The following is a 16,499-nucleotide window of genomic DNA, read 5'->3' as shown; positions in this document are numbered from 1 at the left end:
ACATCACCTAGGCCTAGGAATCCGAATCCTTGGGGTGTGGGGCCCAGGCACGTATGTGTTTGAAAACTCTCCTAGGTGACTCCAATGCACACAGCTGATTAAGAACCACACACTTAGGAAATAAGCCAACTTCTGTAAAAGCATGAACAGGAGCTTGTTTGTATTATATTTTATTATATTCTTGCCATAAAATCAAAATGTGTACACTTCCCCAGGCTGAACCTGAACATGACTATTGTGAATAGACTATAATGTGGTTATTTCCTTTTTTTTTTTTTTTTTTTTTGCCTAAGTGGAGCTAGTCCTTAACTAGCACGACAGCAAGGGCATTTAATAGGCACTCCAGAGAGAGAAGCAACGTTTGCCATCACTTACCATTAACATTTATTAGGCGCTGGTCGACATGGTGAGGCCACCCGAGACCAGGCCAATTCACTTAAAAAGGAACGTGGTATAGCGGATGGGAACGGGGGAAAAGTCTTAAAGCAAAACATTTGTTTAGAATCTTGTCCTATCTTGTGCTTGCATTCTGTCACTTCATCATGGTCACAGCCATAAAGGTGAGTCCTTTTATCATTCCCACTTTAAGATGAGGAACCCGAGACATGGAATGGTCAAGGTCACAAAGCCGGCAAGATTCCAGGCAGTCTAACTGCACCTTTGAACGACCAGGTGATATTCTCTCTAAAGTCATGGCGTTGACTAATTTGGTGATAAAGAATAGAGTACATATTTTTTTTTAAAGATTTTATTTATTTATTTGACAGAGATCACAAGTAGGTATAGAGGCAGGCAGAGAGAGAGAGGAGGAAGCAGGCTCCCCGCTGAGCAAAGAGCCCGACGCGGGACTCGATCCCAGGACCCTGCGATCACGACCTGAGCCGAAGGCAACGGCTTAACCCACTGAGCCACCCAGGTGCCCCTAGAGTACATATTTTATGCGACTTTGTCTCTTAGCTAATTATAAGTCAGGGGCAGCCCCATACCTAGTGGCAACTTGGGGTAAGTTTTTTTTTTTTTTAAATTTTTTAAAGAATTTATTTATTTATTTGACAGACAGAGATCACAAGTAGGCAGAGAGGCAGGCAGAGAGAGAGAGGAAGGGAAGCAGGCCACGCACACCTTCTCCTGCTGCTCTCACTCTCCGCCTCCCCTTTGTCTTTTCCCTTTTCCATCACTTGGCTGGCTGTCTTTTGACATTACCTGCAGAAATTCTTAGTGTTCTTGGGAACCCTCAGGTATAAATAGACAGAGTGGGAGAAGAAAGCTAAGCGTTAACGCCAGCCAGAGGAGACACAAGGGAGAACCCTATATGGAAGGGAAAAGCTGAAAGAAGCAGGGATGTATCCACGTGGAGTGAAGGGAGGCGTGTCCCGGGGGCCTTTTCCACCTGTCAGGACACCAATTGGGGTCCTGAAAAGCTGGAGGAAAGGGAGGTGGTTTCGTGTGTGAAATGAGAGAGCTGGGGAGCGCAAACCAGGGATGCAGTTCAGTGCAAACACAGCCGGGCTGTTTCATCTCTGCAGACGTGGAGGGTGGCAGCAGAGGCCAGGGCTGGGAGGGGAAGCACGGTCCTTGGACAGAGATGGACTGTTACCTAGTAAGACTCGTGTCCCATGTAAACATCAGGGAAATTACAAGACCCTATTATGTTAGAGTGAAAGGGACCTTTGAAATATTTGAACAAGGTAATTCTAAAAAATTTTAGCCACGGAACCTGGCTAGGATGGCCTCTACATGAACCCCACGATGTAAGACCAGTAGAAGCAGATGTGCTGTCTGTACAGTGGGCTTGAGTCAGGTGTCCGTCCCCTCTCTCCCTTCCCAGTGTGCTTGGTGGCAACCTGACACATCTCTAAGAAACCCCAAGGCTGAGAGAAACGCAACTGGAAAATCAGGAGTTTGGTCTAAAGGCCATATTTCACAGGAAAGCAGTTGAGGAGCAGAAAGGTGATGAGACTTGCGGGAAAGCGATACTCCTCACTTGTGCCCCCGGCAGTATGTTCTCGAACTTACCTCAGGGCCTTTCCACTCATATACAGAATGGAGCCACAAACATGTATTAGCACTATTTACGTGCAGTACTTGATCCTGGAGGCAATAATGTAAGATATAAAAGTATATGCTATGGCCTTCAAAGAATTTATAGCCTAATTGGGGAGAACTGAATTAATAACCTAGAAGTTGAATAGTGAAAGAGACCAGGGGACAGGACCTACCAGGAGTGATATAAATCAGACACTATTCATCTCTGCTCCCTGAGGGCTTGGACTGTCCCCACAGTGGGAGCCTTCTGAACACACCTGGAGTCCTGGAGCTCTCACATGTCTGTTCCAGCTTGCCCCAGCTGCTTCCCTCAGAAGGGATTTGAAGACCCCACAGGGTTTCTCCCTACTGCTCAGTGTCTGGTTTGGCCTATGAGCTCTTAAGAAGTATTTCCTGCCCATTGCTTCTTTTTAAATTTAAAAAAAAAAAAAAAAAAAAAAAAACACTTCTTTTTCTTTAATTTTTAAAGTAATCTCTAGACCCAACATGGGGCGCAGACCTACAGCCCTGACACTGAGAGTCACATGCTTTACGGACTGAGCCCACCAGGCATCCCTACTGCTTGGCGCTTTTGAGCCCAAGTTATGGGCACTTGCTTTCCCTTAAACCTCCAGCTCTTCTGAGCTGACTTTGTCTTTAAATTCTGGTGACAGAGGGCTTTTCCCTACTGGTAGGCTTCCCTGAAGATGGTTTGCTAGGAGTTTCAATAATTGTCTGCTGTTGGATCCCTTCTTTGTCATTGTTTTGGGATGACCTTGGGTTGCTTGCAGGTCACTGATAAGTCTGCCCTGCTTTCTGGTTGGCCGGAGCTCGGCCACACTGGAGGATGGATGGCTAGTTCCGCATCTTCCCTTTGGTGAAACAGACCTTGCCAATGGTACCCAAAGAGGTCCTGTCTCTCCTTGCTGGTGGCTTCTCCTGGTCTTAGCTGCAGTCAGTCTAACTGAATATGCACCTGAGTGCATATGTATCTTTCAGGCCCTTATGCCCCTAAGGGGTGGAGTGTTGTTTTTTTATAACCTAATTTTCAAATAAGAGCATGAGTGACTACCAACCTTATCTGTCCCTTTCAGGCCCTGACTACCACCCCCCCATAAAACACTGTGGTTCTGTGGCATCTAGACCAGCATCACTATGGGAGAATGCTGCTCTGAGGCCTTACATCTCCTTTTTCACCGAGGAGGACCACCTCTTAAAAGACGCAGCCCATGGGATGTCTCATCACAGCATGGCCTGCCTCACTGACATTTCGACCCAGTGGGACTTCAGAAGTCCTGACCAGCTATTGGTATTGACCTACCTTTTTCTATTTTTCTAGGCCCTAGAATCTAGACCTGGACTCTTCTACTGACCACATGAAAATCAGACTGAAGGTCTTTCGTTTCAAGAGGTAAGCAACCTGCTTTGTGAGTAACAGCCCCCAGGATGGCATTTATGGAAAAGCCCTGACAAATCTTGGGGGAGAAAAACAGTGCTGGTGAGAGGGAAGCAGTAACCCAGCTTTTAAATTCAAAGCTTTGAAGTCTTTCACCAGTTGAAATTGGAATGCATTACAGCAGGGAGGAGGCCAAGCCTCAACTATTGATAGGAGACCTGTGTCAGCTGTGGGAGTCTGAGAATCTTCTAGCTGTATGTCCTGTGTCCAGCGGGGGTGGAAATGGCTCAGCTCCATATTCAAGGCCTGACAGCTCTCTTCCCTGTGGGCTGCTTTATGTCGTCCTCTTCAGGCATTTGTGTATGACTTGGGACTCTGGCTTCCTGGCCAAAGGTTGGTATGGAAATTGCCTTGTTTGGGTGGCTGGGATTACATTTACCCCCTTCTAATAGGGCTGTCCCTTTGTCGACCTTGGCTACATCTATAGTGGTAGACTAGTGGCTTTAGCCTCAGTCTCCAGGTCCGTATAGGACCTCACCTAATGGATGACATCCTTAGTCTCCCCAATAGTATTTTTGGGAGGAAGGTGGGGTTCTCACTGTGTTTTGTGGTTCAAGGGCCTGGATCATGGTGATCAAAGTCTGAACCTCAAATTCCTTAGGAATGTCTACATATCAGATTTCCCTGGAGGATCCCCTGTCCTGTTTGTGCAAGAAACAAAGCAAGGGTGCTCTGGCTCTGGAGCATTCTGATTTTGCTCGCTTACCATCTTTACCTGGGGGCCATCTCTGCCAAGCACCTGTTCCGAACCTGACTCACCAGGAGAGTACAACCTTGGATCTTGAAGTGAAAGGGGAAATGGTTGAGAAGAGTGTTTTGGACCGTGCAGGAGCTGTGCTATGTATCTGAGGCTGAGCACCAGATCCTCTTCCTTAAAAGAAGGATGGGTGACTGACGTCTTGCTTCATCCTGGGCTCTAGGCCAGATAGACAACCTGATAAGATGCTACTTTAACCAAAAAGTATGACAAAGGGAAGGAGTGTTCCTGACGCACATCTTCCCTCAGGAAATAGAGATGATTACAGAAATCTAAGTGTTTTGGTTTAGAACACCAAACAGGTTTTTTTTTAATTAATCAGCTCTTCTTTAATTCGTGGTTTGACCCCCTTTCTTTAAGGTCAGCGTTTCTAGGGATGTAAAACTCCAGCCATCACCTGTCATAGACTTGGCTAGGAGAACTGACAACCATTCTAGATCAACTTGAGGCTAAGCCATGCTTTATAAAATGGCACAACCAAGAATGCAAGGCGTTGTACTAGAAGTGAATTCCTTACTGTAATAATCTTTCCTTGTGATGATTAGGTGTGACCCCAGTCCCAACAACAGTCTCTTCAAGCTCCTGGGAAGAAACAGTCACTGGCCTTCTTTTATGCAATTAATTGACCCCTTGGTTTCATTCCTTTACCTCATTTAGCAGTTAATGGAAAGGGGCGTTTGTGACCTGCACCATTGGACTGTAGCTGTGCTCATGCATCACTTCATTGTGGCTCAAGAACCTGAACTACCCCCAAACACACGATTGGTTGTGCATTGCCGAGATACCTCCTACCTCAGACCTGAGTCCTCCCAGGGGTGCATCTCACCACCCTTCCAAGAACTGGCAGAACCGGAGGCCCAGCCTACATTGTTGGCACTGGCCGCCATTGTCAACATTTTTAGTTCCCAGTCAGATTTGCTTTTCTGCTTCATTCCATAACTTATGGCCCAAATCCCTAGTCATCATTCTGCTTCTTACTGAAATACTGTGGTGTCTCTGTGACGTCTAGTTGACTTTTCTTTGTAGAAACTGGGCTAACTTCTGAGAGACCCTTTGCAACCCTGGCTTGGTTGATGTCTGCTCCGTATGCCTAACCCTTCCTGTTGGGACGCTGAATGGGAGAAGCCTGGGATCACTTCAGTGACATGGCACCTCCTGGAGGCTTCCACACCAGCCAGGAGTCTTTAGTGATGCCAGAGCACTAGGGAGCAGGGTCCTGATTTCCAAGTATGGATATTTGCCCGGGATTGTTATTCATTGTTATTTTTTCCTCTAAGTTCCTGCTTCCACTGCTGCCATCTCCTGGTTGGAGGTGTGTGCTACATAGACCGGGATCCGGCTTTGTGCTTCCTGCATTTCTTGAGGTCCTAGAGGCTCATTTGTTTAACAGTTTATCCTCAACTCCTTTTGTTTCCTGAATTCCCAGTCAATGCTTGTCTGCCTATCCACCTCACCCCACCCCAGTCTCCTTGGATTAGATCAGAACTAGTTAACACGAGGCCACTGTCACAATAACATACAGCCACAGCACTGAAAGAGCATTTAAAACTATGGAGGAATTTGTAAGAGAAGGGATGACCTAAGAAATCTGTCAGAGTCCTTAAACCCCAAACAGTTATTCAGGCAGGCACAGAAAACATTTTTAAACTTGAGATCATGGTCTACCTGTATCACCACCTCAATAATTCAGGTTCACCAAGTTTCTTGTTTCAAATGATATTTCAAAGCTATCTGTTTCCATTATGGTGTGTTAAATTTCATGAAGAGCTCCATAATCAGTGCTAATTAATTATTAATTCCTCATCCTGAGAATGTCAACAGCCTTCCTAGGGATGTTGAAAAGTCAATTCTAGGCCTGGTTGACTTCCTCCTAACCATGGTCTCCAAAGCCATGATCAGAAATAGGGGAGAAAGTTATGGGGACCAATCTTATTTCTGATGATGAGAACTGGAATGACAGAAGAGAACAAGACAATTAATACCGCTCGTCTTTTTAAAAAGTTGACAAGAGAACATCTAAACTTGCAATTAGGATTCGGGACACACTATCTTTATTGAAGGTTAAAAGTTATACTGTATAAATTATTCCTGCGTGTGCTTGCTGAAAAGATGGAACCATTTAAACAAAACATTTTTCATGTTTGTCAAGTCTGTATTTGTCTCATAATGCTTGGACAGACTTAGAATACCGATGGACATCTTCCTGCAGTGGTGTCCTTGAGCATTATGTGTAAGCTTGGAGAAGGAGAGACCCTGGGAGGCACTCCTGTCTCTGTCACTGTGTGATCTTAGGAAAGTCGTTTCATCTGGTGGAGCCTCTGTTTCCACATTTGTCAAACTGAGAGCATAAAACTAACTCCTGGGATTGTTTTTGTTGTTTGGGTTAAATAATAATGTATGTTTAGTGTCGTGCTTGACAAAAGTAGATAGATACGTTTTAACATATAAAACTGAGCTTTTTTATTCATGTGAGGACACAGACATGAATGTGAGTCAGTCTCTTAAAAATGTCTCCTATTTAACCAGCTTGCACTGCGTCTTTAAGTCTCAGTTGCTACATCTGTAAAATGGATATGGAGATGACAGTAATTGGGATTGTTATGAGAAAATACATTTTACAGGTTCTGTAATAATTTTATACTCTGAGTGCTGTACCATTTGGTTTCTTGGTCCCTCGTACCTTATAAAATGAAAACATTTCACCTAAAATAAAACCCCCAAATATTAGAACCCTGGCAATTCGTTACTCTGGAGCAGGTTTTTGAAGAGTACTGTGTTGACAGATAACATGCAAAATTTTTCTTCGATGGTTGAACATTTGAAAAGCAGCAAGAGGGCTTATTAAACGTGCAGAATCACTAGGCCCTGGCTGCAGAGATTTTGAAACGTACCCTGTAATCTACCGGGGTTCAGAAAAGCTGTGAAAACTCATATTTGCCTTTAGCTGGCTGCTGTCTAGTGGAGCTTGGAATTCCGTTTTCACCAGGTGCTGCTGATGACGCCAGCCTAAGGCCCACCCTTTGAGAAACGTGACCCAGGCCTACCTCCTAGAGGTCCGTGACCTCTACCGTACAGTGCGCACAGCTGAGCGTAGCTGGAAGACATTGAAAATTCTATTTACAGTTTCATGGAGAGCAAATGCGACTCCACTCCCCGTTGGTGTGCTGGAGGCTTCATCAGGTCTGCGTGTTGGGTTGTCACACGTCGCAGACTTAGAGAGCTACTCTAAAAGAAGAGTGGAGTGGGAGTTCTCAGGCAGAGGATCTGCCTCTGGTGCCTTCCCTCCTTTGCTTTAAGCAAGGCATGATTTTGGTGCCTGGTAAGTTGCTTACATAATCCAAAAACTATTTTTGCAAAATGGACAAGGGGGTTAGAAAATTCTAAATTCCCTACAGTGGAGGTGAATAAGGGTGATTCCAGCTGAGCAACAGAAAATGGCAGAACCGATGCTTCTGGCACGACGGAGGTCTTTGTTAGCTGTAAACAAAAAGCTAAGTCCATCTAATCAGCTCTAACAAGAAATCCCCCCAAATTAGAAATGATCATGAAGATGATAGGAAATAGGGATTTACGTGCAGTGCAGTTAATGATGCAGCTGGTAAGCCTCATCTCTCAGCATGGATCTTTTTAGTTTGGTCCATTTTTTTAGAGATTAATGATGGTACGAAGCCATCAAAGTTAACATTTTTAAATGAATTGTTTATACATTTTTAAGGTTATGTGTTTTAAATTCTTTTAAAGGGAAATATTTTTTAAAAGTTGCCTCATTTGACCATCATCTTTATAAGTCACAAATCCCAGTCCTCTGGCCATAGCAAAGATTTTTCTGTACCCTGACTTACCTGCACTTTATTCTTTTCTGTCTGAGAAGTACTCTGCAAGTAAGGAATCCTTCTGTGAAGCAGCAGGTCTTCAGCCTCAAGAATAAGTAAACCATTTTGTGTGTGGGGAGGGTGGGTGTGGGCATTAAAACATTAATTATTTTTAAAGATTTTATTTATTTATTTGACAGAGATCACAAGTAGGCAGAGAGGCAGGCAGAGAAAGAGGGGGAGGGGAAGCAGGCTCCCTGCTGAGCAGAGAGCCCCGTTGGGTGGGATGGGGGGGCTCTATCCCAGGACCCTGGGATCATGACCTGAGCCGAAGGCAGAGGCTTTAACTCACTGAGCCAGTCAGGCGCCCCAAAACATTAATGTTTTACAGGTAAAATCTTACATTTTGCACCTGACTGAAAAAACCACCAATCCTCCAAGCAGTGTTTTTATGTTTTATATAACACATTGAAGACTGGCCTCTTTTCTTTTTTCTTTCTTTTTTTTTTTTTCTTTTCTTTTGCCTCTAATTACTGCACGGGAATTCTTTCACCATATGACTTAAAAACTGCAAACTTTTCATTGAATTTTTATCACCAAAGCATGAATAATGGATTCGGTTCTGAAATGTCACTGTGAACATCAAATGGTTTTACATAATGCATTCTTGCTGGAGTTTCAAGAAGACAGCAATCCGGGAAGCAGCAGAGACAAAAGTTTGGAAAGGAAACTTGTCATCTGATTCAAACTTGTCATGTACCTAGGAGGGATAAAATAAGTAGCAGAAGAATAAGGGGAAAGACTGAGAAATGAAAGTTGTTTTTTTTTTTTCTTTTAAACCATAAATAGGGAAAAAAAAAAAAAAAGCAAAAGTAGTACACTTGCCACTGAGGACAAGTGGGGAAAAAGCCAGAAGGTAGCCAAAAACAAATGATCTGGGTCAGGAGGAAGGGAAATTAGAAACCTTCTAAGATTAGGAATTAAGTCTGAAACTGCAGTGAAATGATTTCACAATTTGGAACCATTGTAAATATATAATAAGTCTCAGGGACTATTGGGAACATCTTTGATATTTTCTGATTGGGGATTTTTTTTTTTTAAACTTTAAATTCCCTGGTTAGCTTTTTTTAAATTTTTTTTAATTTTTTATTTGACAGGCAGAGATCACAAGCAGGCAGAGAGGCAGGCAGAAGAGAGAGAGAGGCAGGCTCCCCGCTGAGAAAGGAGCCCGATGCGGGACTCCATCCCAGGGACCCGGGATCATGACCCGAGCCGAACGAAGGCAGCTGCTCAACCAACTAAGCGACCCAGGCGTCCCCTCTGATTGGGAATCTTGAAGTAGAAACGTGATGCTATTGAAATTCTAACTTTCAGTGCTTTATTAGTTTATGACAGCGCCCGTCCTTCCAGTGTCCCTTTCTCTTGGGTTTTGGGATAAATCCAGCTGCATGAAGTGTTTAAACCTCTTATGGAATATGCTGTTACTTGTCTACCCAACAAATGTTTTCGTGTTCTTCTTGCTGATAGAACACTCATTTTACTTTCCTCCAGGTAGAGTGTACTCTTCCAAGGTCTCTTGATCACAGGGAGGACGGGCCTCATCTCAGCCCCATGGAATTAAGCATGACTAGCTGAAAGCAGCCTTGGCAATCCCAATCCCTTTAGTTAGTGATTGGTCAGGGGTAGCATGTGTAGTAGTTTTCTATTGCTGATGTAACAAATTAGCGCAGTTATTATTTCACGGCCCTGAGTTTCCGTTGGTGTGCTTGGTTTTTTTGCTCTGACTTTTGTAAGGACAGAACGGCTGTTAGCTGGCTGGGCCCTGACCAAGATACTGTGGGAAGGATCTGCTTCGAAGATAATACAGATTGTGGGCAGAATCCAGTACCTTGTGGTTGTAGGACTGAGGTCCCCACTTCCTTGATGGCCTGGCTGTCAGCTGGGGGATGCTGCTAGCTTCTAGAAGCCTCTCTCCAGACCCTGCACCCAGACTCTTACCTCCCTGAGCCAGCAACAGTATGTTGAATCCTTTACACTTCCAGTTTTTTTTATTTCTTCTGCTCAATCTCTCTTGCTCTGGCCAGAGTAGATGTTCTGGTTTTTTGTTTGCTGGTTTTGTATTCAGACCTTGTTTGAAGCAGCCCACAAGCTGTATAGCAGACTATAGATACTGGGAGGCCAGCTTCATTGTTCCTTTTCCTCCTTTTTTTTTTTTTTTTAAAGATTTTATTTATTTATTTGACAGACAGAGATCATAAGTAGGCAGAGAGGCAGGCAGAGAAAGAGCCTCGAGGAAGCAGGCTCCCTGATGAGCAGAGAGCCCAATGCGGGGACCCTGGTATCATGACCTGAGCCGAAGACAGAGGCTTTAACCCACTGAGCCACCCAGGCGCCCCTCCTTTTCCTCCTTTAACAACCACCAAGACCAGTGTTAAGATCTGACGGGAAAGGGAACTAGAGGGCTGGGTATTTCATTCTTAAGGGATTGCATGGTTATATGGGGCCCCTAGATATTTTATTTTGAGGTCTGCAAACTTCATTATTCCTGCATATTCACAATTTCCAAAGGTTAGAGTGTGGATATCTTTGGGGGTCCATTATTCTGCCTCCTATAGTATGCAGTCCATGTATGATCAAAGAAACAAGAAGGAGTCCATTGGGAACTTCATTTCCTGGATGAGAAGGCAGAGACTCTTCTCCTTTTTTCCAGCTACAGACACTAGTATGGGGACAAGGTATCTGGAGCAGCTGCAGCAGCCATCTTGTAATGAGGAGACGTCAAGAATGAGGACAAAAAGTCAACGTACAAAGACTGGTGGAGTGGGAGGAGTGGGAAGCACCTGGGTTCTTGATGATATTTTTGAACAGTAGAACCAATGCCAATGATAGCTTTTGTCTGGATGGCTTGTCAGTTGAGGAAAAAAATCACTTTTTTTTAGAGCAGTCTGTCTAGTTTTCTGTCATTGGCAACTAAAAGCAATTCTGAATGATAGGTTGCTCCTAGCCTTGATTTCTGGAGCTCTACTGTAGGGTAGACCTCTGCTTTTCTGTGCTTAAAATGTTGTATTGACTAATCTGATTAAATTCATTTATACTGTAATTCATAATAAGCATCTTCACATCAATCTTAGCTTCACCTTGAGACTGTGCTCAAGATTACAGAGTCCAGGAAGGGGGTCCAGGGGTTAGAAAACTATAGCCCGTGAGCCAAGTCCTGCTGGCATAAGGGGAGCTAAGGAAGGTTTTTAGATTCACAAAGTGTTGTTTAAAACAAAACAAAACAAAAACAAACCAGAACAAAAAAAGAATGTGTGATCAGAGACCATGTGTGACTACAAAGTAGAAAATATTATCTGGTCCTTTATAGAAAAATCTTTCCAACCCCTGCACCTGTCATCCAGAGAACTGCTCCTACCAAGAAACTGAGATGAATTTTACTAAGGAAAAAGTCATTCGGATAGTATTTAATACCTTTGAGAAATTATTATAGATCACCACATAAAGCTTTTGGCACAGGTGAAGATGAATTCTACCTTCAAATTAAGTTTCTTTTCAGCTCAACGTTTATTAGATTTCTATTATTACAAGACTATAGAAGACCCTGGAATTACATAATGAATAAAACAGGGCCTTAATGTAGCTGAAAATTGCTTCAGGGAGTCATCTTCTCTGGGAGAAACGACCCATGCAGTATTCCAAGCAAAAGAGAAGGGCCTGTATAAAAAGGATTTCATACAAAATTTTTATGTATCCACCTTTTTCTAAGTATTTGGAGGCAAGGATGGACAGTGTGTGGTTGGAATTATTGCCTGTAACTCAAGACGAGAAAGGTAGAAAAGGAATGAACCATTTATTAGATATTTTATAGTAAGTAATTATTAGATCAATCCCCAAAGGCAAGTGCTGTTCTGTAGTTTCTGCATCAGGTCATACCCTAGTCCCCGTATTATTTTCACTAAACCAAACTGCCTCCCAAAGGGAAATCACGGCTGAAGATAAAAGATTAGGGAATGATTCACAAATCCCTCCAACTCTGGGGCAGCAGATGGGGAAAAACTATAGAATAAGAGAAGAGGGTCAAACAAAACCAGAAGGACTGCTTCTGTTTAACCGTGGAAAGATGAAGGCAAGCTAGTGAAAAACTCTAAAAACAGGTGATCAGAATGTATAAAGAGAATTAAGATAACTAAGGTGGCTTCATGGAGGCTAAGAAATTCAAGTTTTAAAAGCTTTAAGTACCTTCAAGCAGGGTGAATAAGAAGATGAAATAGTTGAATTTGGCCAAGAGGAGATACTTTACATTGTTGTCCAGTTTGCTAGCCATTAGCCACATGCAGCTATCTAAATTTAATTAAAACCAAATAAAAATAAAAATTCAAAAATCAGTTCCTTCGTTGTACTGGCCACACTTGAAATGCTCAAAAGCCACATATGGTCAGGTGGCTACTATACTGGACAGCTAACACATTTCCATCATCGTAGAAAGCTCCAGTGAAGTGTGTTTCTGAATACATCTAGCTGTGCAGAAGAACACAATGGCGAGACTGAGCAGGTTTTCCTTTATACTGTATCAGGTCGTTGGCGGTGTGTGTTTTGTCTAACCTCCCGCTAGCACTTGGCTCTTCACTGTTGCAGTTCAGCCTCAGCCTCTCCTACTTGGGACTACTGCAGTGGCTGCCTATCTGCCCCCAACTTCTGAACTTGCCTCCTTCTAACATGTTCTTCAGGGGCCAATTTTCCTAGGCCAGCCAGCCCCAGCTTTTACTGCCCGTTCACTGTGACCAGGTACACGCATGGGGGCCCTGCATGGATGGCACTCCAGGAAGTGATGTCCTCCTCCCCCGTTTCCTCCCCCGCACTCACACAGCTCACAAAAAACAATGCAGACAGAATGGTGACAGTACATTCACGTCCCACACGGGACATTAGAGCGATAACAATGGCTAATCATCATCCTCTCCCGTGTCTTCTGGTCTGTTACCAAATCTTTTTCCTTTCCTTCTGCCACTGCTGGGTCCAACTTAATAGTTTGTTACCTTGTACTTAAGCACCGCACCAGCCTGTTAGTCTTCTTACTTTCACGCTCTGCTCCCACCTTCCACCAGCAGCTCGGTCACATAGCACCATTTCCTCCAGGGCCCTCTCAGACCTACACAAGAGAACGGTTTCTATAATTACAGAGAGTCCTCTGTGACTTGGGGCAGCCCATCTTTCCTACATCCTGCATCCACCCTCCCCCCCCCCCCCCCCCCGCATCCTTGCACACATCATCCAGCCCCTGTGTGATCCCCCCCCGCCCCCCGCCCCCGCCAACTTCCCAGGCACACTCATATTCCCTTTCCTCTCCTCTCTGTCTCCTGGGCGCGAGGTCACCTTTCAGACCCCCAAGGCCCTCGACCGTTCCTCTAAGAAGATTCAGGAGGAAAGATGTACCAAGCTCAAGGAGGGGAGGCACCACTGTGCGACCAAGGGACACAACGGGCTTGACATTGACCATGTGGGGAGGCACCAGAAGTCAGATGCATTCCAGCCCTTACTATTCCCGCAAATACATAACCAAGTCTTCAAGAACGCAGAGTGGCTCACAGACCTAAGCGAGGCAGTGCGGGAAGACGAGAGTCCAGGGCGGCGAAGGGGATTGTGGGAGCGCCGCCTCGTCGCCCCGCAGGCTCACGGGAAATGTAGTGCAGCTTCCTCCAACATGGCTGCGCCCAGGTGAGGCTGTGCGGTTACCCGCCGCTGCTTTTGGGGACAAACTGGTGAGGCTGGCGAAGGCGGGTTGTCAGCCTGGCGAGAGTCCAGCCTGCGCCGCTGCGCGCTGGCAGGCGGCATGGCTGCAGCCCCGCGTTCTCATGTCGGCCTCTCCCGGATGGGCCTGAGGCCAGAGGGAGGGCAGGGATGGCTGGAGCGGGCACCTGGGCTGGTCCGTGGACGGCGGGTCCTGTCGGTGTACCGAGTGCACTTGTGTGTGTTCGGTACGGATGCTTATGTGTGTGTGTCACTCTTCTGTTTCCTTTGGAGTTGGGGACGGGCGATAACCGCTTGGCGAGGGTTAGTCTGGCGCTGCCGGGGCTTGTCTGACCTGTGCCAATGCAGCGAGGAAAAGGCGGTGCTGGTGGTCTGCGGGGTCACATGGCTGAATGTTGCTGTGCTAGCGTTTGAGTACTCCCTAAGGCCCTTGGGCCCCTAGGAGTGTCAGGCTGTGGTTTCAGTTGATTTTTATTTCACAGATATTTACTGAGTACCTACCTACTACTGTATGGCAGGCACTCAAGTCTCTGACCTCAAGTCGACGACAGTTTTCTGAGCGAGCCCAACACACAAATGGGTAATTATAATACAGTCTGAAAACAGCAGAGATAGAGGAACACACCAAGTATTAGTGAAAACATCGATGTGGGTCATCACTAAGCTCAGAGTTCTGAAGAAGTGGTTTAGGAAATAAGGCAAGGTTGCTTAAGTTTAGTAAGTACAGGCTTACTCAGTAAACGTTTATTGGGTGACTTTTTGTTGCTAGATCCTGTTCTAGGTGCTGAGTGCTCCAGGGTGAATAAGACAGACAAAAATCTCTACTTTCACTTAGTATATTTTTTGGTAAGTTAGAGAAGAAAGAGAGAAATCAAATTAATGAGGACATAAGAAAATAGAGTAGGTATCCTTCAAAGAATTAAAACACGCTGATATGACAGGTGATGGGGTCAAATTGTTTTAACCATTTAAAAATTTTAATTTTCTTTTTTAGTAGGCAATGCAGTTTGAATAGCTACTAAATTCAAATTTATCTACAAGCCAGGAACATTTTCCTATGCTGCATCGGTTCATTATGGACACTCAAGGAGGGCAGGATCACACTAGTTTGCCCTTGGGCAATATCCAATAGGATATGTTAGGGTTAAACTTACTAGCAGAGTCTGTGTAATCTCTAGTATCTTGTTCTCCCACAGAGAGTGTGCTTAGATTGTGTTTGATTAGACTGGACTCTGTATGGCGAATGCTCTCTAGTGAACAGTGACCTCACTCCCACAGCATGGCAAGGAACACCCAAACCTTTGTGCAGTAGTAGAGATTTCTTGGCCAGGGAAGCCACCTTGTTAGAAAGGGGGCACCTCCAGAACTCAGCAGCTGGTATCAGCCTATTCCTTGTGTTGAGGTGACTCAGACCTGCTGGGCCCGCACATTGCTAAGTCACTGGCATGGGGAACAAATGAGCCTTTGGGGCTATCTGAATTTGTCTTCGAAAAGGAAGAAGGGAAAAAAACAAAACACACTATCACTTGAATTAATAGGATTGTTTTTCACTCAGTATTTCTGATTGAGTTCCGAGTTGCAACTTTTTTAAAATTTTAAAGCATTTTCTAATGCTAATTGTTCGAACTCAAGTAAAACATTTTCAAATTAAAAAAGAAAAGGAAGGGGGCGCCTGGGTGGCTCAGTGGTTAGGCCATTGCCTTTGGCTTGGGTCGTGATCTCAGGGTCCTGGGATCGAGCCCCGCATCGGGCTCTCTGCTCAGCGGGGAGCCTGCTTCCTCCTCTCTCTCTCTGCCTACTTGTGGTCTCTCTCTGTCAAATAAATAAATAAATCTTTAAAAAAAAAAAAAGAAAGAAAAGAAAAGGAAGAAGAGATGACAGAATGTGATCACGCAGCTCCATCTGCTGGTACGAGGCTCTTACTGTCATACTTTTTAAAAAGATGTTCAGCATCTTTTTCTTATCTCTTCTACGTTGCAGTCTTGGCTCATGTGACATATTAAAAGAAGAATTCTTAGTGTATTTATCCCTTGTTTTCCATTTCATACTGCAAAGATGCCATTCCAAAGAAGATGATCTTGAATGGCAGTAAGATAGTTCCTTTGAGGGCTTTAAGCTTTTCTTTGTCTTCTTAAACCATTCTGCTCCTGCTCTTCTGGAAGTTATCAACAATTTATTAATAGTCATATTTAATTCTTTTAACAAATTTATGAGCTAGTGTCAGAAATTAACACAGCGAGACATGAATGTAGTGAAAACAGATTTTATTTAGGAACTACTGACAGTAGAGGAAAAAGCTGAGCTCCCTTCCAGTTTGTGAGAAATGATTTGGGTGTTTTAAAGGTAGAATGGGGTGAGAGGTAGAGCAGGGGCTCCACAGAGTCAGAGAAGTGAAAAGCCACAAGGGGTTGGTCATTGCAAATGCAATTAGGCCAGCTGTGTTTGCTAGCTAGCAGTTAAAAATAGGATTCTGTCCTGCCACAGAGACTGGGAAACAGAGGCCCTGTCCTTCCTGATGATTACATTTCAAAGGAATGGCTCTCAGGTCCTTGAGAAAGATACTTCTTTTTTTCTTTTTCTTTTTTAAGATTTATTTATTCATTTGAGTGAGAGAGAGTGCAGGTGCGTTAACTTGGGGTGGGGGGATGTCAGAGCAAGAGGAAAAATCTCAAGCAGACTCCATGCTTAGCGTGAAGCCCAG

The 16,499-nt window shown here is 44.4% G+C and overlaps 1 protein-coding gene and 2 long non-coding RNA genes across 5 annotated transcripts in view; 2 read left to right on the top strand and 1 right to left on the bottom strand.

The window, feature by feature from the left end:
* The first annotated feature begins 462 nt into the window (after window positions 1–462).
* On the top strand, window positions 463–6,965 carry LOC309841371. The gene is made up of 3 exons (XR_014299092.1): window positions 463–560; window positions 3,365–3,436; window positions 4,896–6,965. It is a non-coding gene; the product is annotated as an uncharacterized lncRNA (long non-coding RNA).
* Window positions 6,966–11,595: 4,630 nt separating this feature from the next.
* LOC309840578 lies at window positions 11,596–13,542 on the bottom strand. 2 transcript variants are annotated; one of them, XR_014298670.1, is made up of 3 exons: window positions 13,424–13,542; window positions 12,290–13,199; window positions 11,596–11,764 (listed from the first exon to the last, which is right to left on the bottom strand). It is a non-coding gene; the product is annotated as an uncharacterized lncRNA (long non-coding RNA). The 2 variants fall into 2 exon arrangements; XR_014298669.1 differs by having other exon boundaries at window positions 11,596–13,199.
* Window positions 13,543–13,724: 182 nt separating this feature from the next.
* ALKBH8 (alkB homolog 8, tRNA methyltransferase) overlaps window positions 13,725–16,499 on the top strand; it is a 51,126-nt gene continuing 48,351 nt past the window's right edge. The window contains exon 1 of one of the 2 annotated variants that reach the window (XM_082682758.1): window positions 13,725–14,025. In XM_082682758.1, coding sequence (XP_082538884.1) covers window positions 13,949–14,025 — 77 coding nt within the window. In that variant the 5' untranslated portion in view covers window positions 13,725–13,948. The remainder of the gene's footprint in view (window positions 14,026–16,499) is intronic. The other variant, XM_082682759.1, reaches the window with a different exon arrangement.

The sequence above is a fragment of the Mustela nivalis genome, assembly GCF_964662115.1.
Source record: "Mustela nivalis genome assembly, chromosome: 9".
NCBI lineage: Eukaryota > Metazoa > Chordata > Mammalia > Carnivora > Mustelidae > Mustela > Mustela nivalis.
Note: the sequence above shows the minus strand (reverse complement) of the source record. Positions and strands in the feature narration are given on the sequence as shown.